The following is a 27,080-nucleotide window of genomic DNA, read 5'->3' as shown; positions in this document are numbered from 1 at the left end:
AGCCCTTCTCTTTTCTGTCTACTTCTCCAACGTGGGTCACTCGATAACCTCCCATGGCTTCTAATACCAGCTCCATGATAATGACAACCCACATCTATCGCTCTATTCCTTACCACACCCCTTCAGTCTCCTCTTACATTACGGACTTAGTAGTTAACAAACATTTCATACACTTCCATAGGGATGATCGAACGGTTCGGGTCGACCATCGGTTCGGCCCGAACATTGGGTGTTCGAGGTTCGGCCGAATTTAGAACTTTTTGCCCAAAAAGTTCGGAATTCGGCAACCAGAACCGACCAAAATGCAATGCTTCAGGAAATGGGCTTTAAAAGCCCGTGATTGGACCAGAACCATTAGCAAAAGCCAATTGAGGGGGCAGGAGAATGCTAGGAATGTGATTGGAGTGACTACGGGGTCCCTAGACCAATCATTAGTGAATACGCCCCCCAGTATATAAGATCGCCCCCGCCATATTCCTAGCATTGTTATACTGGACATGAAAGAGAGTGGAAGCTGTTCTGTTAATTTTACTTTAAAAGTGTCATTTAGCTATTTATTAGTGTGAGGAAAGGGATATCTAGTGTAGTTAGAGTGCTCCTTTACACTTAAGCTAGCTTCAAAAATTTAGTTTCTGTAGGGAAAGTGTTAAGTGTAAGGGGACCGTAGTGTAGTGTAGGGTTAACTGGCAGTGACTGCTATGGCAGGGTGACAAAACCCTTCCATAGCAGGGTGACCGCTATAGAGAAATGATCATTTCTCTGAATTGCTTCGGAACTGGAATATGGCTTCTCACCAGCCAAGCATTTTTTATGCTGCAGGGGCTGCCACTGCCAGTGCTTTTTTGAGGACATGTTTGATGTCAGATATGACATCTGAACATGTGTATAGGGGGTATATATACACATATATGTCTGTATATATACCCCTAGACATATATAGGTGTGATAGTAGCAGAAATAAATGCTTGCGCTAATGAAATAATTTACAGTAATATATTTCTGCTACTATTACACCTATATATGGCTAGGTGGCTATATACATATAATTATGTGTGTATATATACCACTATACACAAGTTCAGATGTTTTGGCTGCCTCAAAAGAACCCAAAAAAATGCCAAAAAAACGATAGCGTCAAAAAAAAAAATACCCAGGTGTGTTTTTGCTGGCATTTTTTGGGGGGTTTTGGAGGCAGGCAAAACATCTGAACTTGTGTATAGTGGTGTATATACACACATCCATATATTTATATACACACCTAGACATATATAGGTGTGATAGTAGCAGAAATATATGCTTGCGCTAATGAAATCATTTACAGTAATATATTTCTGCTACTATCACACCTATATATGGCTAGGTGTCTATATACATATAATTATGTGTGTATATATACCACTATACACAAGTTCAGATGTTTTGCCTGCCTCAAAAGAACCCAAAAAAATGCCAAAAAAACGCTTTTAAGAACTTTTTTTAGTGTGATTAATAGTTAATGGGGCATGACCCAGAACCCTAGGCACTTTTTAGGGGCATTTATTGGGTTTTAGGGCTTCAAAATTGTGTTTTTTGATTCCAGAAGTTCGGGTCCTATTGATTTCAATGGGGTTCTGGAATACGAACCAAACTTTTCTGAAATTCGGGTGTTCTGGTCGAACCGAACTTTTCAAAAGTTCTATCATCCCTATTCCTGAATAGGCACCTCTGCTACACAAGAAACCGCTGGGCTTTTATTATATAGGAGTAAAACCAAGATACCATCCTGATGTCCCTCAATCAGACCTAGGACTGGGCTCTCTGAGCATCAAGAGTGACCTAGACCTGCTCTGCCTGGAGACAGATATTTTCTCCACAGGTGTCCTTACAAGATTGTGTATATTATCAGTCTATTGTTATTCACAGCCTACCAGATGTAAGAACACTGTTTTGTTAACCACTTAAGCCCCGGAAAATTTTACCCACTTCCTGACCAGAGTTTTTTTTGCGATTTTTTACTGCGTGACTTTAACGGACAATTGCGCGGTCGTGCGACGCTGTACCTAAACGAATTTGACGTCCTTTTTTTCCCACAAACAGAGCTTTCTTTTGGTGGTATTTGATCACCTGTGCGATTTTTTGATCATGCGCTATAAACAAAAAAACAGCGTCAATTTTGAAAAAATAACAATATTTTTCAAATTTTTTTATATGAAATTCCCCCCCAAAAAATTAAAAAATCTAAACTTTTTAACATTTTCGGGCAATTTGTTTTATGCTATATATGTTTGGTAAAAAAAAAAATCGCAAAAAGCGTATTTTGATTGGTTTGCGCAAAAGTTATTGCGTTTACTAACTAAGGGAAAGATTTTTGTCGTTTTTGGTGTTTTTTTTTTTTAACGAGTAATGGCGGCGATCTGCGATTTTTTTTGCGGGACTGCGACATTGCGGCGGACAGATCGGACCCTTGACTGACATTTTTGACACTTTTGGGGGTACCAGTGACATTACTGCAGTAATCAGTGCTATACATATGCACTGTTAATGTAAAAATTACACTGGCAGGGAAGGGGTTAACTGTATTGGAGAGGGAGGGGTTAAGTGTGTCCTAGGGGCGTGAGTCTAACTGTGATGGGACATGGCTACTAGTGTAAAAACAGAGATCAACGGTCCTACATAGTAGAACCGTCTGATCTCCATTTTTTACACAGGGGATAATGACAGGCGGCTTGTTTACATTAGCCGCCTGCCTTTCTCCCTTCCCGGCGAACGATCGTGAGTGACCGGCGGACATCGGGTCCGCCGGTCACACACACTGACTTGTTAGGGAACGAGCCTGGGCGGGCGCGCGCTTGCCCGCCCGCTATTGGCTCACAAGCCAGTGACAGGCTAGTGACGTACCGGTACGTCACTTTGCCTGGCCGGTGCTGACCACCGCAGTATATGTACTTGCGGCGGTCGGCAAGTGGTTAATAAATGTTTTTATGGCATCAACTACATACTACACAATATAGGCTCCTCCGTCCTTCTGCTCTTCTTCTTTGGGTCTATCTTTGAGTGTTTTCACATTTACACCACCACAAAAGATACAGGCTACTCACAGCTCCACCAATGCCTTACCAGTTGCAAACAGTCATCTCTTTCTACAGGCCTCAAGGGGGGAATTAATAATTCTCTTTGCCTTGCTGCTTTTTCAATGACCTCAACCAACTCTGCACCCTCGTCCATTTGTTACCCACATTACCTCGAGACAGGTCATCTTTATGGTGTGTTGGGAGTTTTTGAAGGCCACACAACTACTGTTTATTGTGAAACATTATCCCTCCTTACTGGAAACTTCTTTCTCAATGCTACACACATTAGATTTCTTCACTTTCACTAATCAAAGGTCGTTCTAGTACTAACAACAGTGGTAACAACAGGAGGGCTTTTGCTTTAAGCCTCCCGATCTACATGGACCAAGAACTCTCCAGCCTTGCCTTAACTTAACAAAAGGCAAAGATGAAAACTGGAAAAACCCCTAGGGGGAGCATAGCCAATTACTTGTTTAACTCTTAATTATTATATTATCAGCAGTGGCAAACACAGGAGGAGCACTCTCCCTTTAGACCTCTTGTTCCACATGAAGGACCAAGAACCAGTCTTCCCTTAACTCCAATGAGGTGAAAAACTGGACTGGAAAACCCCTAGGGGGGTGTCCAATAATGCCATACTCCATCAGGGTAAAGGACCTCAAAAAATTAAAAATAGATTACTAAGCCCTGTAAGGAACAGAATGTTGCTAAACTACAGTTGTTTTATGTAAACTCATTGTTCTGTTAACAAGAAGACTAGCCTATAGTCCCAGCATTGTTCCATTAAAATGTGAAATAAGGACGTTCCGCTCCCCTGAACAGCTTTTTAAAGACAGTAATTGTCAGCAAAGGAACGGGGCCGCAACCATGCTGGGCAGATTTGGTTAAATATAAACGCTCTAGTTATTTAAGCCATGTAATTTAGCCCAGTAAGGTGATTAATGCCTAATTGTGGGTTTACCCGCTCTTGGGGAAAAAAAATAGACAGATTTTGCTCAGTGTCCATAAAACAGAAAATAAAAGCCTTTCTTACAACTGACATGATCCCACTAGCACTTAATGTAAAAGAACGTTTTAACGTTACTGAGGTTACAAAATCAGACGTGTTCAATGAATTTCACAGATTCCATTTCGGCTTTCCAGTAGAAGGCAAATCAGCCCAGGCTTCAAGAAAGGCACAACAGGCTTCGCTTTAAATAAAATTGCACAAAGCCAATCTCTCAACAGGAAGGTCAGCAACAGGAATGTCCCCATAAACAACAGATGATAGCAGTGCAATCTACCTGATTTTGATCAGGTTAAATGGCAATGACTGCACATCTATGGATAGCATATGACTGTGGAAGATACTTAGGGGTTGATTGGCTAAAACTGGAGAGAGCAAAAGCTGGTGCAGCTGTGCATGGTAGCCAATCAGCTTCTAACTTCAGTTTGCTCAATTAAGTTGTGTCAAAAAAAAACGGAAAGATTATTGGTTTCTATGCAGAGCTGCACCAAATTGTGCACTCTGCAGTTTTAGTAAAAGAACCTCCAAGCAGGCCATACATATATCGAATTTTGAGAAAAACATTTTTTTTTCAGTTCATTGAGGGTCCATTCACACTAGCGCGACTTGTCAGGTGACTTGGTCGCCTGACAAGTCGCGGTCAGTCGCTCGCCATTGAATAGTACAGGACCCGTTCTAATAGGAGCGACACAAGTCGCTCCGACTTAGAAAAAGGGTCCTGTACTACTTTGGGGTGACCTGGAGGCGACTTGCATTGACTTCAATTATATATAAAAGAAATATATATATATAGATAGATAGATTATATATAGATATCTATATCTATCTATATATATATATATATCTGTCTATATATATATATATATATATATATATATATATATATATAATGTTTGGGGGGTTTAAAGTCATTTTCTGGCAAAAAAATACTGATTTACATTTTTAAACAAAAGTACTCAGCACTTAATACTCCTTTCACACTGAAGTGCTTTTCAGGCGCTTTGGCACTGAAGAAAAAAAAAAAAAAAAAAGCACCTGAAAAGCTCACGGAAACCTATTCCTATTAAAATCAATGCATGCTTTCACAATGGGGCAGTGCGCTGGCGGGGCGGCAAAATAAATCCTGCATTTATGGAGCATGTTTGGAGTGCTAAAAAAAAAAGTGCCTCAAAAACGCATCTCTCTGTTCAAATGAATAGGAAGCTCCTCAAAATGGGTTTTTGAAGCAGTTTTTGAGTCAGGTGTCCTTAGAAAAAGCGCACAGCTAACATCTGAAAAGCACCGTAAAAAGCGCTGCAAAAGCGCATAGCATTTTTTAGGCAGTTTTCAAGCACCTCAGTGTTAAAGGGCTCTTAAGGCCTCGTGCACGCTGGACATTTTTGCTATCTCTCCTAGTCTCCTTTCCTGTTGGAAGTGGTGATTTGGCAGAAAAAATGCTCGATGCTGGTAAATGTGTGTAAAGAGTTTAGGTGTGTCAAGTGCTTGGGTGTTATTTCATTTCATTGGCCAGAATAATAATTTATTCTGACCATGGAAATAAAAAAATGCTCAAGCGCTAAACATGCCTAGCATTAAGCCTGTTTTCTGCTCCTGGAAGCGCTGGCAGTAGTTTATTATATTCCTGCCTCTAAACGTCTATGTGTGCATGGACCCATAGGCTACCATGCAGGGGCAAATAGAGGCAGAAAAAAAATGCCAGACACCCCTAGAAGCAGAGTCAAAAATGTCCAGTGTGCATGACACCTAAAGGTTGCACCTTTTTAACCACTTTACCGCTGCTCACTGTGCCTCTACTGCGGCAAAGTGGCTCCATACCGTCTGACGACGTAGACCTACGTCGCCAGACATTTCCCTCTCTCGGCGGCGCACCTGGCAGGGTCAGATTGCATAGCTGAACCTGCGATCTGTCCCTGTGTCACTCAGTCACCTCCCCCCACACACGTTAGTAAGCACCAGGCATACATTAACCCTTGATCACCAATTAAAATTAACCCCTTCCCTAACAGTGCATATGTATAGCACTGATTACTGTAGTAATGTCACTGTTACCCCCAAAAGTGTCAAAAATGTCAGTCAAGGGTCCGATCTGTCCGCCGCAATGTCGCAGTCCCGCAAAAAAAAAATCGCAGATCGCCACCATTGCTCGTTAAAAAAAAAAAAAACACCAAAAATGACAGAAATCTTTCCCTTAGTTAGTAAACGCAATAACTTTTGCGCAAACCAATCAAAATACGCTTATTGCGATTTTTTTTACCAAATATATGTAGCAGAAAACAAATTGGCCTAAAATGATAAAAAATTTAGATTTTTACATTTTTTGGGGGGAATTTCATATAAAAAAATTTGAAAAATATTGTTATTTTTTCAAAATTGTCGCTGTTTTTTTGTTTATAGCGCAAAAAGTAAAAATCGCACATGTGATCAAATACCACCAAAAGAAAGCTCTGTTTGTGGGAAAAAAAGGATATAAATTTCGTTTGGGTACGGCATTGCATGACCGCACAATTGTCAGTTAAAGTCACACAGTGCCGAATCGCAAAAAGTGGCCTGGACATAAGACAGCAAAATCCTCCGATGGTAAAGTGGTTAAAACAGGGGAGTGCTTACATCCAATCCGTTTGGACCCAAGTAGAACTCTTTGTAGCATCAATAACAGGACTTGCTCCTCACAAATACCAATTTATTTTACTGCTTGGCTCCTTTGACATGGTTGCACAAACCCTTCCCAAAGCATAGTCCAAAATCCTCCAACAAAATAAAGCCTGGCTGATAACCTAGGAGGACTATTTTCAAAAATTGGACCTCCCCTACCCCTCCGAACATCAAGGACCTAAAATCTGACCTCTTAAACCTCTTTAAAAAGGAGAAATTGGACCTGCTCTTCTCCAACCAACGGAAACATCTCAGCTTCCTTCACAAATGGTCCGCATTCATGGAAAAAGTACCTGGCACAAAGGAAATCTAAATCCTGACTAAATCCTCGGATCCAATACAAAACCATACCTCACCATTGCATATTATATCTTCACCCTCTGAATCTCTCCAAGGAATTACCATACTTTATGCAAACTCTCCATTTACACCCTCAACTTCTCTGCATGCCTCCAAATATATTGCTCTCTGGGCTAGTCCCAACACCCCCCAAACCTACAAGGAGGAGGCACAGCAACACCACCACTAATTCAATACACTTCACGATGGTTGGACTGTATTTTTTTTATTATTATCATCACTACCCTGGTTTGATCTCTTCCATCATTGCCATGCGGCTCTTTAAAGAGGTTGTAAACCCACCTTAATAACTTGTACCTATAGGTAAGCCTTTAATAAGGCTTACCTGTAGGTACTGTAAATATCTCCTAAACTTGCACCGTTTAGGAGATATTTACATTTCATGCAGCCCCTTCACCCCTCTCCTTTCTTCCCCATCCCCAAGTTTTGACTCTTCATGTACACTCTGAGCTATATTCTTTGTTTTCATGTTCTCTAATCATTTCCTAGCATGTACTGTTGTTGTTCAATGTATGCTTATCTAAAAATTAATAAATTTTCTTAAAAAAAAAAGAAAAAAACAGGAGAAATTTGGATTTTCGTACAAATGCTCACTTGTGCCTGGACCTCCCTCCTTTACTGGCTAGTTCACTTCTACTGTTGTGGCTGCAAGAAAAACAGCATAAAGGCTCAGAGGCCCACAGTAACCTTACATGACTCTTGTAAATATATGCTAAAATCTTTGTCATTGTAAAAATGAAGAACGCTGCCTACCGCCCCCCCCCCATGTCCTACAGCGCGTCGTTTTGTTTATTAATAAAAGAACATGTGCTGTTTAAATGACTTACATTCGGCCTTGGCACAGATAAGGCTGGTGGAAGGGTTGTGGAAGGACTTCAGGATGTGGGAAACAGCCAAGCTGATGTCTTCATTACTCGGATACAGGCTGACGGACGCAAAGCGCAGGTACTGGAGCTTGGGGGCTTCTTCAGGTCCCACCTTTATGTGAGGGATCTATAGGAGAGAGCAATGAAAATATGAGTCGGCTGTACATTTGTTATCTGCCAGTTATGTTCTCATCTATGCACGCAATATTTTACGTGGACATCTCACTGCGCAGTAGACATAATGCTTTTTATTTAACCACTTCCCCTCCGGAAAAATGTATCCCCCTTTCAGACTAGGCTATTTTTTGCGATACAGCACTGCGTTATTTTAACGGACAAATGCGCGCTGTACAAAATATAAGTCCTTTTTTTCCCCACAAATAAAGCTTTCTTTTGGTGTCATTTGATGACCTCTGTGCTTTATATTTTTTATAAACAAAAAAAAAATGACGATTTTGCTATAAAACATATCTAATAAAAAAAAATTAAATTCTTCAGTGCCACCTTGCCGCCCTCTATGTAAGTTATACTTTCGGCACGTGGTTTCAGAGTAACTCTTTGTTAAGAAAAAACATTCCACAAGATATAACTATCAAACATATTAGAACCCTAGTTGGATGGATCTAGTATGTTTGATAGTTATATCTTGTGTACTGCAACATGCCCCTACTCTAGAGTCAGCTACGAGCCCCTACTCTTGCTCGGCCTCTGACTCCCATAAAATGTAAAATGTGTTATTTTCAATGTTATACTTGCATTTTCCATGTACCGTATCATTGCTTCAATAAAGTTTTTCAAAAAAAAAAGAAAAAAAATTTCCCTCTGGGTGATCTATGTACATTGCAAGGCTTTTTTTTTCCTTTATTTTAGTCCAGTGTGGTGCAAAAACCTACAATGCAAAAACCTGTAAGTGAGCAAAAAATGTGCATGTGAACTCACACGAAAAGACTTAAGAGTGTGCTTTTAGTCCACCCCCCCCCCCCCGCCCCCACCGAAGGGGTAGGACCTCTACCCTGGTCCCATGGGGCGCAAGGCTCCTGACAGGGACAAAGGGTTTACATGGTCTGCAGACCGCGTCCTAGGCCAGCCGAAGCCGACCCCGAATACTTGGTTTAGGGGCTCTCCTGAAGAGAGACCCCCCCCCAAAGGCAGGGGAGGAAGGAACCTGAGGGCCACACATTCTCCCCTAGATGTCAGGGTAAGCCCAAGGACTCACACCGTTCACCGTGAGAAAAACACACACAAAGGTGAAAGAGTGATCTGGTAGACAAAAATGCCCCCCAGACTGAGCCAAAAGGCCAGGTCCTAAAAGGCGCAGTGCAAAAAGAAAGCAAATTTGGTGGCTGTGACCATGTGCCTTTTCATACCGTGGGGTCCCACACCCAAGTGTTACTAAGAGCGCCCCTAGGGCGACCACTCCCAGGGGGCACAGACACCCCGGATCTTCTGCCCTCCTGGCTCCTGGCCACACAAGGTAGACCGCTCAAATCAGGAGGTAATGGGCTCTTCCAGCTTTCCCGGGGGAATTACTCCCATGTCTCAACTGGCTGTAAGCGCCCCGGTTTCTGTTCCAGCCGGTACAAACCTTCCAAGCCCTCATCACTCCAGCAGGTTTGCATAGTTGCCACCCAACCTTGGTCAGGTCAGATGACAGCACAGCGCCCTGACTGGATCACTAATAAGAACAGATCCTACACCTTGATCTTAGCCAAGTGGCCGAGAAGCAACGTACATTGCAAGGCTTCTGTGTTTACAAGTGACAGCGGGAGGGAGCAGAGGGTGAGAGCTGGAGGTGGTGGAATGGAGTTCCGCCATGTTTCAGCTGCAAAACTGGGTGTGGAGGACCACACGAGAAGACATGGCAGGCCAGATTTGTGTTTGACATATGTGATAGCTCTTTCCTCCCCAGCATAACTGTCCCTGGCCCTCTTCTTCCATTCATTGGATGTCAGTTCTTCCAATTATGTAGGCTAAGCCCTACATGTGGACATTACCCAGGGCAGTCTGTATGCAAATACAGTCTGCCTAGGAACGCCCACTCCTCCAGACTGACATCCACCCATCAAAACCTTTTTATATGCGCAAAACTCCTCCCAGGATCCAGCCCACTGCTTGCACCATTGCTGAGGGCTCTTCAGAGGAGTACTAAGGAAGGGTGCTGGCCTCTTCCACCAGCCATGATCTCCCGGCATTACATAGCGCAGCACAGAGACTCAGTGATGATATTGTATATAATAAAGAAAAGAAAGGTTTTAATTAAAAGTTTCAATCGTATGTTGATAGGGAAAAGGAGGGGAGAACCAGGGAAGACAAAATATGAGCAGAATAAACTTCAGCTTTAATTAGCACTCAGTCTGCCTTTGAACTAATAGCCTCCTGTGATCTTCTGTACATCAGAACTGGGAAAAGAGAAGAGGCAGCTCTAAGAACCAATCAGTTCCTCTACTGCATCATGCTGTCCGACAGATCAACTTCCATAATGCAAACCAGGGGAGGTTCTTTTTATGAAGAGCTGATATTTTATTTTTTAGGTTCAGATATGCTCAGCTAAGAAGAGATAAAGCAGAGGACTGTTCCAGGTCCTTCCTAAAAATCTTGATTCATAGAGTTATGTTATGAGTACTCCATGAACGGTAACCTTTTTATTCACATAGAAGGGCTGATATCTAAGATAATAACGAGGTTATGTCATGTAACTGGTTTAGATGCCAAATCCGGCCAAATATTGTTTGTTTTGTGTTTTTTTCTTGCAGTCGGTATTCCTATTGGGGCAATTTCTTGTCACTTCCTGTGTTGGTGACACCCTCCCCTAAAATAAGAATTATCCCCTGTGAGTGCAATAAACACTGGACTGGGGTTCTAACACTATTCAATCCGAAACTAAAAACAGATGTTGACTGGGTTGGGTTTAATGGATAGTGTTTGTCCTTTTGATTTGATTTAGACTCCTGTTCCCATGGACCAATTATTCTATGCTGTCCAAACTGGACAGGAAAAGGTGTGCTGGGCTGAGTGATCGAATACTTAGTTGGGGGGGGGTGGGGGTATGCTCAAAACAGATAGCTGGATGCAGTCAAGGGATGCAAGGGGTATAACATAATTGCACCGAATAATGGTGGTGGATTGGAAAGAGCACTTCCATAAAAGCATGCACCACATCCTGAAAGAACTGAATAATTAAAAAGAGCAGGATAATATACAAACATTTAGTGAGACTTTTCAGCCATTGCTTAGAACAATCAGACATTGTATAGCCACTGCCAGCAGTCATATCATTTATTAATAAATCTTCAATAAAAGTGTTGCAAAGTTTATATATGCTGTGCCACTTAAATACTGACATCACAATTTGAGCCTGTAAACAGTATCCCCAAAAATCATATATGATTTCATACAAGAATAGTATTATTAAACGTGCTGTGTAAGCATCTTTTATCATTCAAATAAGATAAGTTGGGGTTACTGTTGCTTCGACGCGTTTCACCTGTGTAATCATCAGGAGAAGGCAGGATATATATATACAGTATATATATATATATATATATATACACACACACGCACACATACATACAGTATATATACACAAGATATGTTGACAAGACAGCACCTAGAGTAAATGGTGGACAGAAAGGAACAATAGGAGGGCACCCACAGTCACCCTCTAAATTTGGACAACAGGGTGAGACCCCTGCAGACAGTAACACCCAAAGGAACATGGCTTAAACTCATTACTTTCCGACAAGAAAAAGGTGAAAGTTACTCAAAGGGCCTCCACATCCAAAGCCAATCATATATGTTCCAAGTGGGCAACGAGATATAAAAAAGAGAAATCATTCAATATTGTTTCATGGATGCTCTGCAGATCCTAGCTGCGCAACCGTGGGATATCCATTCTGTAAACCAGGGAGGTGTGTTCCCGGAGGGACCCAGTGTCATTGTTGGTGTTGACAGGTTGCTGGAGTATACAGAGTTGTATAAAGTACTCGAAACCCATACTTGAGTAAAAGTACAAGTGCTCGATCAAAAAGTGACTTGAGTAGAAGTACTAAAGTATTCAACATTTTTTGTACTTAAGTATTGCAAGTAGTTTTTTTTTTAAATTTTGCTACTCAAGTACTGAAAGTAAAAGTACAAGTACTGTGTTATGTAGTTATTAAAGAAAGAAGTCAAAAGTTTATTAAAGTTAAAGTTATTAAAGAAAGAAGTCAAAAGAAGTCAAAAGTACACATGACATTATACACATTTTTTTGAGCTTCATGAAACCTGCCATCTACTGTTCTGGCAGTGGTAATTTTTATAATTGTAATGAGTAACTATGCAGCACAAAAAAACAATATCGAAGTAGAAGTATTGAAATCATCAAAAAAATGTAGTGAAGTAAAAGTGGAAGTAGGAGAAAAAAATTCTACTCTAGGAAAGTACAGATACCACCTTTCGCTACTTAAGTACAGTAGTCAAGTAGTTCTACTTCGGTACTATACATCTCTGGGGGTATGGAGATAGGAATCCTGTTAGATTTTGAGTTTTCGATGTGATTAGCATGCTTATATTGCCTTAATAGCCCAAAACAGTATACATAATTATAGTAATTGTGGCAATTTTCACCTACTGGCCTCCTGAAGCAGGCACAATGGTGATCACTTATGGTACTTGCCAGCCTTATTAATTGTGCTGAACAAGAGTAGGGTCTATTTAAAAGAATAATAGCCATCTGACTAGTCCTCCTCTTTTATTTTGGTGTATGCATTGAGAAGGTACTGTACTGTAAGGCATGGTTGTTCCCCATTGTAGTCCCCTTGTTCCCAACTAGATGTCATTATAGCCAGCATTGAGTTAGTCCCTAAGATCCTAAGTAGGGAGGGAGCACCCTATATATGGTTTAGGTGTTCCCAGGGGTTTCAGTAGCCAGGCTTCCCAAAAGGAACAGGATTCTCTGAAGTGCACCAGGACAGGACACATCATGCAGGTGTGAGCCCTAGATGGATAGCTCCCACCTAGGGGGAAGCAAGGAGCAGCCAGCCAGGCTGCTGTGTTCTAAAAACGAATGCTTTGGGACTACTCTACTAAAGCTTCTAAGGTTTTAGAAGGACTAAATCTTTTGGGACAGGACTCTGGGATGGCCATCCAGAGGTCACAGGTAGCATTGCACCGGTATTGGTGCCGATACAAAGCATTTGCACGAGTACTTGTACTCGTGCAAATGCTCCTATACTAAAACGGATACCATTTTTAAGATTCCATTGCAACTTGCATAGATTTCTGTTAAATGAAGTTGCAAGCCGCAATGAAATCGGAGGTCTAACTTGCACTGATATCGTGCGATTTCAAGGCCGTACTGGTGTGAACGAGAAATTACAGTTCTTCTGCGGCTTTGGAAATGAGCTGAAGTAGCGCGATTTCAAAGCTGTAGAACAAGTGTTCTTGATAATTATAAGGAAACAGTAGTAATTTTTCATTAGTCTAAAAAAACTGTCACATGACTCTAAAAATAGGTATCGGCAGTTGGCATCATCAAGTACTTGAGAAAAAGTATCTGTACTCGTACTCGGTCTTAAAAAAGTGGTATCAGTGCATTCCTTGTCATAGGTCTTGAAAATCTCTCCTCTCCTACTCAACTGTCTTACCTTCTATAGAGTTTATAACCTAAAGAATGTGTGGCCTCCATCTAGAAGAATAAATAGACAGCTTATAAATAGTCCTATGTTCTGTTTGGTAAAACATAGGAAAAAGAAATCTATTGTGTGAGCGTTCCTTTATTCTGACCATAGATGGGAACATCTCCTGGAAACAAACTGGTGTTTGGTGGGTTACAATCGGATCTATTGCTTTGGACCTCTACAAGGTATAGGCTAATTATAGCTGGGCTTGTGTTATTAGTAACAGTAATCTGAACATTTACCATAGTTCAAGGAACATAGAACTATCTTTCCTTTCTTTTGTTAGGTTTGGTACATTTGAAAAATAGCTGTGGATATAAAGCAGACCATATTTGTATGGCTGAATTTGCATCAACCAGACATTGCATGTGCTCTGCACAGCAGTGCGGTGTGAATCACATGTGCGGTGTAAATCAATGTCTAACATCGCACCTGTGTGAATCCAGCCTAAGAGTGTGTCTGTTGTCCACCCCCCAAAAGAGTAGGACCTTACCTTGAACCCTCGGAGCACAAGGCTCCTGATAGGGACGAGGTACGAGCATGGTCCACCTGGCTAGAAGACCCCTCTCCTCATGGCCATCCAAAGTCGAACAAGAACAGAGACCCCCCCTGTTCAGGAGAGAAAGGAACCTAATGGCCACACATCCTCCCCCTAGATTTAGTGTAGGCCCGAGAACCCACATCCTCTATTCAGGGAAAGAAACACAAATAAAAAATGCAAAAAGTGACAAACGTGAGGGAGAAAAATAAATAGTGGCTGTGCATGTGCACAGGCTATGTCCTGAGACTTGGTGGGAAAAATTGGCCCAGACTTAGCCGAAAGGCCTAGCCCATGGAGCTTTTTCACACAGTGGAGACCCACACCCCATGGCTTTCCAGCCCATGACCAGACAAGGTAGACCCATTCAAATCCAGGGGCACTGAGCTCCTCCAGTCTTCCCGGGAAATTGACTCTTGTCCCTTACATCCCGTGGGCATCCCAATTTCTGTTCCACCAGGTACTAGCCTTTAGAGCCCCCATAATACCAGCAGAGATACTGGACACTGTTAGGAACAGATACTATCCTTGATCTAAGCCAAAAGTTTATAGCAGGAGCAGGTATGACTTCTCATTCCTCCCTCAATGCATCTCTTTGAGATCAACAAAGTATTTCCAAGCCCAAACATGGTCATCATGGAAGAGCTGGAGCTGCCTACACAAATGTTAACCTTCAGAAAACTGCTATTTGCATAAGATCACTGAAAGGTTTCAGCACTTCCTTGAAGACATTTGAAATAACAGTACTTTTTGGACAAGAAGGCTTTTAGGCTTTTAGTAGGTCTAAACCCGGTCACTGAAATCTCATATAAGCTTTGCAACCCTAAGGTAAATTCAAAAGTCGTGTTCAGGCTCATTTAATTTCACCGAATTAAAACCTGGTGATCCTGATTGAAGGTCCTTGTTTAGCAACTTGCTAATATGTTTAGACAAGTGTCTCCCAACTGTACTCCTGCATTGTCACTTTGTCAGATATGCCCTTGGTGGATGCTACAAGTGGCCATGCCTAAAGACATTGTGCGGGCAGAGTTTACCATTGTCACTATCAGGAAGCAACGATGTGCAGCCAAAGCTGAAACAAATGCACAGACATGAAGTTGCTGATATAGGCCAGAGGAGATCAGCAGCACTGAGATAAAAAAAAAAGGAAAGGATTGAAAAAAGGTGAAAACAATATGCTTATAACACATGATGCTTTGAAGCTCCAGCTATGACCTTTATTACACACTTACATAAAATGAGATTAAAGTAGATCTAAATCCTAACTGATTAAGATGTACGTTGTTAAAGCTGAACTCCAGGCAGGTCTGCCAATAAAATATGTGGGGCCCCATACAACCTGCCTGAGCTTAATATTCTGGCCTGCCCCAGTAGATTGATATAGGCAGAACTTTAAGTGTCAGGAGCTGTGGCAAGGAGGATTACTTAGCCTGCTCCCAAAAATGAGAAAATAGTCTCCTTGTAGGCAGATGCAGTCTAATTTCTCCACTGCAGGTGGTGATTAACCGCAGCGGCAATGCAGTTGGAGGGGAAGTCAAGAGGAACATGGTTCCTCTATGGTTTCCTGGGTCACTGGGGAAGGGATCCGGCTAGATCCCGGCGCCCCATATGACTTTGGCAGCCATCTTGGTTCAGGTAAAGCCTACATAAGACCATGGCTCCCAGAATTGCCCAGCATTTTACCATGTAGGTAGTTTAGGAATAGGTTACCTGTCTGATAGGGACAGTGATTAGTGGCAGGGAGAGGTTCCAGATGAACACACCATCCTCCCTGTAAACCTCCCCAATTGGGCACGACTAGGCTGCATTTTGCCCCTCAAGACAGATGCTGTTGGCACTCGCGAAACCTGTTCAACCTGTGAGTGTTCCTGGTCGGTTATCATTCTGCCAGGCTTGTTGTGAATTATTGAACTTCAACCTTAAATAAATTCTGTTTCTGCAATTGGACTCTGTGTGTTTACTGCCGCCGAACCACGCTGCATCTTCCCATATCCTCTCTGTCTCCGGGCATTGCTGCTGAACTGATGGGGCCCAGGGAACTTATATTTAATTCCTGGGAACCAGAACCCCTGGGATTAATTTGCATACACCCAAAGTTATTTAAAGTCATGTCTCTGCCCCTGGTCTTTTTACGGAACTGATGGGACCTGGGCTCATTACAGAAGGACCAGCTCTACCTTAGCAGCCCTGACACTTCAATTGGTTCAGCTTGGCATAAAGTGACTATGCATATTAGTGATTGACCGATATTGTTTTTTCATTGCCGATACCGATATTTTGGTCATCGCGTATCGGTATCAGCCAATATGGGCCGATATTTTTGTACATTTAAAAAAATATATATATTTTTTTTACTTGTGGAGGGATCTGGGGGTCTAAAAGACCCCAAACCCCTCCTCTGCACTTAAAAGCATTCAAAACGCCAAGTTTGGCTGTTTTGAATGCTGCCATTTTTTTCAAATCTGGCGCCAATACCCGGAAGTGATGTCATGACATCACTTCCAGGTTTTTGCATTGAGACCCGATCAGAGCCGAATGCAGCTTTGACCGGGTCTTCGGTGGCCGTGCAGGCTGGCTGTGGGAGGCATGGAAAGCGGGGGGAGGGGGGAGAAGTCTCCTCCCACTCCTTGTAAAGACAGCCGGGCGGCTTCTCAGCCGCATCTGTTGCCATTATAAGACAGCCGAAAGTCGGCTATGGATGCCGGTACTGGGGTGATGCCTCTAGCTGCAGGCATCACTCCGGTACAAGCACTTTCCGAAATATCGGTAATATGGGTAACCTCCAGGGCTGATTCCGATATATCAGGGAAAGTGCATATTGGCCCTCGATATATTGGCTTTGCCGATAATCTGTCGATCCCTAATGCATATCTCATACCTGATGGATTAATGGAGAAGCAGCAAATCACTACAATATTTGGCACTATTACAGAGATAGCCATAATCTTCCAGGTCATGTTTAGGTTTTATGCGAGCACTGACCACAGGGGGTTGCTTGCTCAGTACTGCCACCATTCATACAGTGCCTTGTATTTTTTCCAGTGAATAAAAGGCAGTCACGTTACTGCCCCTCCTAATCAACTCTTCCAATTAGAGAAAAAAATGAAAAAATACAAGATGCTTTAAGAATGGCAGTGATGCCAAGCCAGTGACCCCCTGTGGTCATTGTTCTGTGGGGCATCCACTCACTTTGAAGTTTAGCAGGACCTGGATGGCTGCAGCAATCAGTAATAGTGCCAACTACTACAGTGATTTCCATCTTCCCTGGCAGTCCTTCAGGTATAAGATATGCATATTTACTTCGTGCAGTGCTGGACCAATGTCGGTATCCATTAAATATCGTATTGGGAACTCGGCTTTAACAAACTATGTGATCCAGGTAGGGTTTAGATCTACTTTTATCTCATATTATGTTCACTATAGGTGCAATTCAAAAAGATTTTTTACTGGGCAGGTAGTTATTTTTGTGAAATGACACCGGCGTTGTGTTATATGGCCAGTTTAGATGCAATAGGAGCTTTCTTTTGAAGGTTTTCTTCAATATGTGAATGCCTTTTCTAGCCCCCTTTCATTATATCTCAGTGCAGTTTCTTAGTATTGCGTCTTCCATTGTGCGGCTGATCGCCGTGCTAAGTAATTATCTCCCATGTGCCTAGAGAGGCAGCTAGCTGATGTGTCCTTTCTGCTGTTCATGGGCTCAGAATATTTCCTCTGCTTCATTTCACTGCCTCTCTCCACCGCCGCTGCTGGAAAGGAAAGCAATAATTACTTTTTAATAATCCTATTTACTTTTAAACACTGCCTTAATTAATCTACTGTAGTGTATCTCTTTGTTCCATATGTGTGATGTTTGTGTGAAATTTAATTTTTTTTTTGTTCCTTCAACATTCCGGCAATAAGCTTTTCAAGAAAGTAATGAGATTTAAAGAGAACTCTGTCAATTTTGAAATATCTTATTCATCATTTGCTTTAATGCAAATTACGAAGATTTTGGAGAGAAGCAACTCTGGAAAAAAAAAACAGCAATTTTCAGAGTGACCTTTTTCTATGGTTGGCCTTCACCATATGGGGGCTAAAATATACTGCAGCCAAGGTAGACCTATATCATATCTGTTAACCTTCTGAGATGGGAAAGAAGGACCTTTGGTACAAAGTAGGTAGGATACACCCATGGCACACCCCCCGATACCTGCACTGTGAAGAGTTACCCTAAAATTTAAAACATAAGATGACTTCAGCAACTACATTGTCTGCTACTTGCCGTTCTTTCAAAGGTTGCCTTCCTTCCAGTTTTAGCCTGCCAAAGTTTGCTGCCCCAACCTTCTGGGTTTTCAGTGACTACATTGCTTTGCAGGGTGATATGGAGCCACTCTTTGGTGTACTACCAAAGAGTGTACTACAACCCAATGTAGCGCTCACCCCTGAAAGAGCCCGCTAAGATTTCCTTAAGTTCTTTTCCCAAGTTGGTGTATGGCAGCCAAGCACAGAGCAACAGTCACTCTATCTGGCTCAATGAACAGTCTAGGGGTGTCTTTTAGATGCTTTATTGCTAATTGAACTTGGATAATGCGCAGGGAGCTGTGGGATACTCCTGTAACACTGGACAACTATAATGTTGGGTTCACTAATGTGCTGCCATGGTTCACAGCATGGGATCCGGTGCGTCCCTGTTCACCGATTCAGGTACGAATCAGGTCCAAATTTTTGCCTGAATCGGAAATCAAAGACGTACAGGACCCTTTCTAAATGCGGACGTGACCGCCCCTGAGCTGTGTGAACTGGTTCCATTGAGAGCCAGTCAAACCTTCCAGTCGTGCAAATAGGATGCGGGGAAACCTGCATCCAATTTGCATATGTGTGAACTCAGCCTAAGAGGGCACTCTTCCCTTTGTCAAAGCTTCTTAGTTCAGTCCCTCTAGTAGCTGCTAAGGGAATGAGCAACCTGAGAAAGACCATACGAAATGTCCCAACCTAACCAAGCTCTGGCACTTACTGTATGCACAAGGAATAGTAGCAACAGTCACTAGGATCCTACACACAGATCTGTACTCACAATGTCCCTGGATACTTGGATGCCTCCTTCCAATATCAGTCAAACATTTCTCCTGTGAACTCTCCAGACCTTAATCAGTTCCAGAAAGTTGTCAGCAAGACAGGCCCCCCAGCTCTAGCATAGCTGAGACCTCAATAAGCACATGTAGAACCACAGCTGGACTGCCCAGAAGGGCAGCAGCCCTTCACGCTAAGAACTTTTCCTCCTGGAAAAGAACCAGGCTGCCTCAGGCCCCAGACTATTTATGAACTCTGCCACCTACTGGGCATCCCTTCCGCAGGGCTGGCTAAAACAAAATAAATATTCAGACTATTGGTTTGCCTTGGGCTAGGTTAGGTTGACAACCTACTACAGTCTAGAATCCTTCAGAAGGCAGAAGGAAGCAGTTAAACCTGCAGTCAGTGAGGCCTAAAACAGCCCAAAGCAACCACACACTGCTCTACTGGTTACAGGGGAGCCAAAATGACTACATTTTCCTAACATCTCTAGCAACCTATCTAAGAGGGTACTAAACCAGCATAAAGATGCTGCCTGTGCTTGTTGGGAAGAGGATTTTTTTTAATAATGCTGTGGGCATGCTTGATGGTGTTAGCAAAAAGCAGCCCTTAGGATTCTGTCAATGGTGGGGCACCCATGTGCAATGCCTCTAGCATGGGCAGCCTTAGAGTTTTCTGTCAAGGAGAAGGCATTTATGTGCATTGGCCCTAGCACAGGTAGCCCGAAGATTTTGGTAATGGTGAAACACCCATGCATGATGGCCCTAGCATAGACAGCCCAAAAACATTGTCAATGGTGTGGCAGGCATGCACAATAGTGCTAGCACAGCTATCCTGGGGGTTTTGTCAATGGCAAGGCATATTGCCATTATTCTGCTGAAACCAAAAAATGCATTCCAATCACTTCCTACTTCCTGATTACTGGGTGGGACGGTCTTCCTGCTACGATAACATGATCCGTGCCAATATTGTAATGAGAGGAAAACTGCCGGGAAGAGCAAGTGGGTCAAAAATTAGATTTCAGGGGGCATTCTGTGAAAATACAGTGTACAGAATGTTCTGATTTTTGGCATAGTTGCCATGGTTACAGAAAAGCAATGTTTAAATATTTTCAGCTGTTAGAAATTCAAATGACTGCAGATCAAAGCTCTTAACCCCTGCCAAAACTGCTGTTTTTTTTTTTTTTTTTTGGGGGGGGGGCAGAATAAGGAACCCTTGTATGATTTTCATTGTAGTCTGTGTCCCTAATGAGGAGATTCCATGCCAGGACAGGAAGCAATGGGAAACCTATCCAGTGGGGACACCAACTGCGACAAAACACAATTTCTCAATAAACTGGCAAAGGGTTAGAACCTCTATTAAGCTTAATACCTGTCTTTGACTCTTTGCCCCCCCTTTTTTGTCACAGATGGTAATAAAACATTTACAAAAGTATTTTTTTTTTTAAACTCTATCCAAGCTGGAGTTTGGCTACAAAATAGTAAGGTCATTTTTGAGAACATTAAATTACAAAATTGCTTACTTAAATATTTTTTTTTTTTTAAATGTTTCTTATCCCAACGCCATATATCTATTCTTGGTTTTCACTACATTTTACAGTACTGGAGGCTGTTCTGTTCCATCTCTTAGCTTTAGTCTCTTGGGAACTTTATAAAGTCTCTTATGCAAAACGAAGAGAGAGCTGTGGGCGAAGGTTTACCCTTTTGTGCCGAGCAATGGAGCTGATTCAGCAGATTAAATAGACAGGAGAACTTGGGGGGAACAGAAGAGAGTTTATGGTGTGTAAAGGTTTGGGGGAGGGGGAGGTTAGAGTGATGGGTGGTAGTTATATTTGAGCTTTATATTTAGGTTTTATATATTTTTATACTTTTTTTGCGAAGTAATAATAGTTGGTTACGACTAAGCGGACGTTTATCCGTGAAACGCGTCAACTACTATGCGTTCATCTCTTGTCTCTGACTGTATTATGGATACAATTTGAATTGATTTTATCTTTTGGATACGAATAAAACAGATTTTATATTTTTTCACCTTCAAGTTGGAGTGCGGCTATTTCTCTCTATACATAACAATTTTTTGAACAAAGGTCATTAAAGCCTAGATTCCAATGCCAAATTTAGTCGTACCAGCATGCTACAGTTAACCTGACAATATATATAACTTTATATACATATATACACATTGATAATACAAGAAAAGGAGTGAAAATATATTTATATAGCTCTACCCCACTCACCCAGCGCTAAAGACAACACATAAACGTTGATATATATCAGTCTAACATAAAAGATGCAGCTGCTATAAATGAAAATCAAATATCTATATCATATGTGTTGGTTAACCCTTAAAGGAAGTCCTCCTGGGAAAAGAATACATTAGCAGGATTTAGGTCTGGAGACATGTTTGGCCAGTCCCTCACCTTTACCCTCAGCTTCTTTAGCAAGGCAGTGGCAATCTTGGAGGTGTGTTTGGGTTTGTTATGTTGGAATACTGCCCTGCGGCCCAGTCTCCGAAGGGAGGGGATCATGCTCTGCTTCAGTATGTCACAGTACATGTTGGCATTCATGGTTCCCTCAACGAACTGTAGCTCCCCAGTGCCGCGAGCACTCATGCAGCCCCAGACCATGACACTCCCACCACCATGCTTGACTGTAGGCAAGACACACTTGTCTTTGTACTCCTCACCTGGTTGCCGCCACACACGCTTGACACCATCTGAACCAAATAATTTTATTGTGGTCTCATCAGACCACAGGATATGGTTCCAGCAATCCATGTCCTTAGTCAGAAACCTTACAAAGGGAAGTGGAATGTGGAAGTGAAGCCACGGCTCTGTGTCATTCGCTTGTGGATGGAAATTTCTTCCTGAGCTATAAAGCACTGTAAACAATAGGCTTCATACAACAGGAGGTAAGGAGACATTGAAAAACATGTGAAAAGAAGACTGGTGCTCCACTTGCTGGCTGGATATAGAAATGCAAACATTTTTTTTAAATATATATATTTTTTAGTGCTATCAATAAAAACTAAAAAAAAGAACATTTGTACATAACCAGTCTACACCCCTCTTAAACACGCCATGGCTCTGATGCTAATAGCATGACTTTTTCAGATTTTATTTTATTTTTTTTGCCTGGGTGTTAAACCTAAGGTGTCCCATTTAGGATGCACCTATGTTTTACATCAGTATTGCGTCTAAAGTCTATCCACGTGCGAAAGAAAACAGTCTCAAGAAGCTTGCAGTTATAAAGAATGATCACCCATATAGCGTTAGGGAAACGTTGGCAGAAAAAAAGGATATGTAGAGCTATAATTTTCTATACATTTTCTGTACAACAAACAATTTATTTAAACACTTGTTTTTCCATCTTCAGATAATAAAATGATTTTACACAAAATAGATGTGCATTTCCTGCAAGTAGAAGTATCATTTTGATATTATCTGGCACCATTTGCTGAATATTTTTCAAGTATAGAATTTATCTGGTTAAGAAATCATTTCTGATCTCAGATGGTCATAAATCTGGTGAGCTCTCTTTTGTGTTTATCAGAGACACTTGGAGAATCTATAACATAAAAGAGAGACTTTTTATTGCCCTTTTTGCCCATTTGTGCTCCCTCTGTGCCTTTGCACTCCATTGGAGCCCTCACTCCATTGTCCAAACACTGTGACATGGTGGGTCAAAATGAGGTCATCCAGCTGGGTAAGTTCTGACACCATCCAGCATTGGAAACCTACTCTTGCAGTGAAGAGGTGGACATAGAGCGTGGATGGAGTACAATGTGCTGGGATGGGCTATCAGGAGGCACTGTCATTTTTTCCTAAATCTGTTCCCTGCAGTACCTCTTCTTGGCCACATGATTTCCTCCATTTTTTTTTTAAGCCCAGTTGGAAGACTGAAGACTTTACTGAGAATGCAGGGGGGTCACGGTCCCGCCCCACCATCATTTGAACAATGTAAGGACTTTGGAAAAGATAAGTATTTAAAAAAAAATTGCTGGGTAACCACTATTAAAATTAGGGGTGCTGGCTGGGTGGCAATTGTGGAGCCTGGGGTATGGCTTTAACACTATGCCCTTGCATCTAGTGGTGTCTTTTTCTGCAGCATCGACAGTGTTGTAAACACAAGGATAGAAGTGAAGCTGGCCATACACGTTAAGATTCCTCTCCCTCAGCCCAGATTAATGCCTCATACACACGCAACGATTGTTGGCCGTGAATTTTCGGCCAACGTCCGATTGGCCGATTTTCGGCTTGTTAGTATGATGATTCCGACAACCGACTGCAACTTTTCGGCCAAACAAAATCTGGTGTGCATGCTATAAAATTGTTGGTTAACCATCAACAGAACGGCCGATTTTCCATCAGTCAGTACAGATTTCGGCAGACAAAAATCAGATGAGCAAGACTGGGCATGCTCAGAGAAGAAAAAACACACGGAAAGTAAACCAGCTCATGACATCACTTCTGAAGTTGATTGTTGTTGGGAGAGAAAATTCGTGTGCAGTCTAGGCACATTTCAACCAACACAACAACACTGGACAAAAGACGGCCGATCGGTCGGCCGATAATCGTTGCGTGTGTACGAGGCATAAGAGAAATCACTTGATCCCCCCCATCCAGTGTGGATAGACAAACCTCTAGTGCTGGCTATTGTATTATGACAGTCGGCACATGGGAATGTCAAAATGCCTAAACAGTGCCAGCAATTGATTGAATGCAGGAACTGTTTGACCAAAAATTTCCACCCGCCTCCTTCGAGAAAATTCAGTTAAAAAATCTACTTCTGTTAGGACCAATGGGGTCAAAAGGCCACCCATGGAATTCATTTGGGCCAATTCAGAAAAAATCGGCTGAAAATCAATCCATGTATGGCCAGCTTTAGGTATAGCCTGTGTTTCTGGCAGTCTTTTATTACCAATGGTGGTCTAACTAAGAAATATTAGAGGTCCAACCTGGATGTGTAAACAAGAGATTTGATGGAGCCAGCAAAAGTTAGACCCAGAGTAAGAAAAGGGAAGCATGGACGAAGGGCTGATATTACCGGATTAAACAGGGTTTGCACAGGAGCGGTTTTTATGTTGGTTTAAGTTGATCGGAATCAAGGGGTATATATCAGATTGATGGGTCAGGCAGGAACAGGAAAGACTTCAGGGGATGTTCAGGAGGATGATAGAAAGTCTTCATTTAGAAGACAGCTGGCATCGGGAAAACCGACAACCCTCCCTCCCTTATTTCGTTTTGGTCGATGATTTTGCATTCTGTAATGGTGTGGTGTAGATATGTCATAGCAGCTGGCAGGTTACAGGGTCATTAAAGTTAAGCAAAATGCACATTGGGAGGGACCCATTGCACAAATGGCTACCCTTATTTTGTGTGCTTTAGTGAACTGTGAGTTCTTTCATGGTTTTGTCTGCGATTATTGGTGTTATTATCTCTGAGTTATTGTTTTTTGCAACTGGAGGACGGTACTCTGTTAAATAAAGATGACTACAAGGACTTTGGGGCTCCATTCATACTCTATTGAGTGTTAATATGGTATTTATACAATTTGTTAATAAAGGGCTGCTTTGGCCTTTAATCTCTAATGTATGTCATGTGTGGTTACCTATGTAGCATCCTCTCAGTTAGTGTAGGATGCTAGGTAAATTTAGTTTAGCTCCTCTGTAAGCAGTGGAGCACTGGTTGATTGTTTTTGGTCTGATCAATGTTTTACAAGCTGCTGATTGGATTGCTTTCCCCAACATTCTAGAGGATTCTGGAATCTCAGTGGGAGAAAGAATAGAAAGGCAGCCTGAATATTTATGGGACACACCCAATCCCTGGGGAGGTGTGTCCAGTAGGTGACTGGGGAGCCAATAAATAGTATAAATGAGGCCTGGAGCAGAGTGTTGGTCCTGGATCCAGTCCATCCAAAGGAATACCCCTGTCTAAGGGGCTCTGCCCCTTATGCAGCCTGCTGGAGACATTGCTTGATGGTCCCAGCTGTAGTCTAAGCTGGGGGGCCTTTTTCAAAAGTTTTGGGTTTTCTTACAGTCTGGAGTCTCCTGCACAGAAGAGTGCCTTGTGGATATCACAAGGAGGCAATTGATGATCCTGTGCAATTGTAAGTACTGACCTACATCCTGTGCCCTAGTGACTGCATGCAGCTCTCACGGTCAACTCAGTTTCTTTTGGGGTATCCCATGTGTTACCCCCACCCCATCCCAGTTGGCATCAGCAATAAAAACATAAAAGACACTCCCTAGACTGTTATTGATCCATTGAGGAAAAGGAAATGTTGTGTGCCTGGCTGTGTTGTGCTTAAGTTTGAGGGAAGAGACAGTCATAGCCAGCAGATTCTGCGGAGGTTTCTCTACACTTACGTATGGATAAATGGTGGAGTGGTGGTCAAGAAGTGTTAGAGATAAAGGATCTTTAAAGGGGTTCTAAAGGCAGAAGGTGTTTTTTTATCCTAATGCACTCTATGCATTAGGATAAAAAGCTTTCTGTGAGCAGCAGCCCCCCCCCAATACTTACCTGAGCCCCATCTCTATCCAGGGATATCCACGAGTGCCTCAGCTGTCCGGGAGTCCCTCTCCTGATTAGCTGAGACACGTTGGCACCCACTGCTTTCAATCAAACTCAGTTAGCCAATCAGGAGAGAGAGGGGGAGGGGCCTGAACGGCAGCTCAGTGTCTGAATAGATACACGGAGCTGCCGCTGGGCTTGAGTGCCCCCATAGCAAGCTGCTTACTGTGGGGGCACTCAACAGGAGAGAGTGGCCAGGAGCTCCAGCCTGGGGCCCAAGAAGAGGAGGATTGGGGCTGCTCTGTGCAAAACAACTGCACAGAGCAGGTAAGTAGAACATGTTTGTTATATAAAATAAAAAAAGAAAAGAAAAATTAGCCTTTACAATCACTGTATTACCATAGTCAAGAACTGCTAAAAGTATAAAGAAAATATTTAACAATAACCTGTTTGCTTGTGTTGAACCCATGCTGGCCAGATGAGCAAGGTGATGCTCCCTTGTTGATGGAAATGCTGTAGAACAGAACAGCAAGGGAGCGATGCATGCAAACATGTATTTCACTGTGCTGTATAGAAGTTCTGTTGATGGTAATTTGTTGCCAGCGATAGAATCACTATGGCCTCAAGACTGTGACCTCGAGTGATTTTATTTCTGCAGAAAATGTCACTATATTGGGATTATGTCACATGGCCTTGGCTGTTAGATACATATGCCGATTAATTGAATTACTGTACCAATCTCACCATAATGTTAACATACAAAGTAGTATACAAACATGAACAGAGGTGTTATAAATGACAGATGGATAGAAGAAAACACTGTGAATAATAAAATAGATGTATGAATGAATAGTGATGCCCTGGGTATTTTCTGCAAGAAAAATAGTCTATCACTCATTTCAGCTTAAATCTGATGCTGATTCACACTTGATGTGTTTGGCAGACAGTGGCTATAGAAGGTCCCCTTAATCTTTGAAGGACACCTTGACCGCTGAAAGCATAGAAGTATGTTGGGCAGTCCTCTCTGGCACTGGGAATAAAAATTGCATTTATATCCAAAGCTTTTTGCTTTTAAAAGAGAAATGTAGTTTTTTTTTTTTTTTTTTTTAAGAAATAATACTTACCTAGGTGGATGGAGCATCAATCTGATGCTGCATCTGTCCCCTGCAGGCTCTAAGGCTGAGAGCTGAGCGATCAAAGACCACTGACCACTCAATTCTCAGTCCTTCTCTGTCAGTCACCGGCTCTCTGCTCTGCCCCCTCTGCAGGCTCACTGGAGCACTGGGCTGTGGAGGAGGTGGGCATGGCTGGCTCAGGCTCTCAGTAGCTCGGTTAGAGGCTGAACCAGGTGCCGATCCAGGCATCTGGGTGGATCCTGACCGTATGGCATT

The 27,080-nt window shown here is 42.3% G+C and overlaps 1 protein-coding gene across 2 annotated transcripts in view; it reads right to left on the bottom strand.

The window, feature by feature from the left end:
- The window catches only part of GRIK5 (glutamate ionotropic receptor kainate type subunit 5), a 565,130-nt gene that overhangs the window by 155,288 nt on the left and 382,762 nt on the right, over positions 1-27,080 (bottom strand). For both annotated transcript variants that reach the window (XM_082273102.1, XM_082273101.1), the window contains exon 5: positions 7,896-8,061. In XM_082273102.1, the coding sequence (XP_082129228.1) occupies positions 7,896-8,061 (166 nt within the window). The remainder of the gene's footprint in view (positions 1-7,895; positions 8,062-27,080) is intronic.

This window comes from Pelophylax lessonae, assembly GCF_965119305.1.
Source record: "Pelophylax lessonae genome assembly, chromosome: 12".
Taxonomy (NCBI): Eukaryota; Metazoa; Chordata; class Amphibia; order Anura; family Ranidae; genus Pelophylax; species Pelophylax lessonae.
This window is presented reverse-complemented; position numbering and strand designations above follow the sequence as displayed.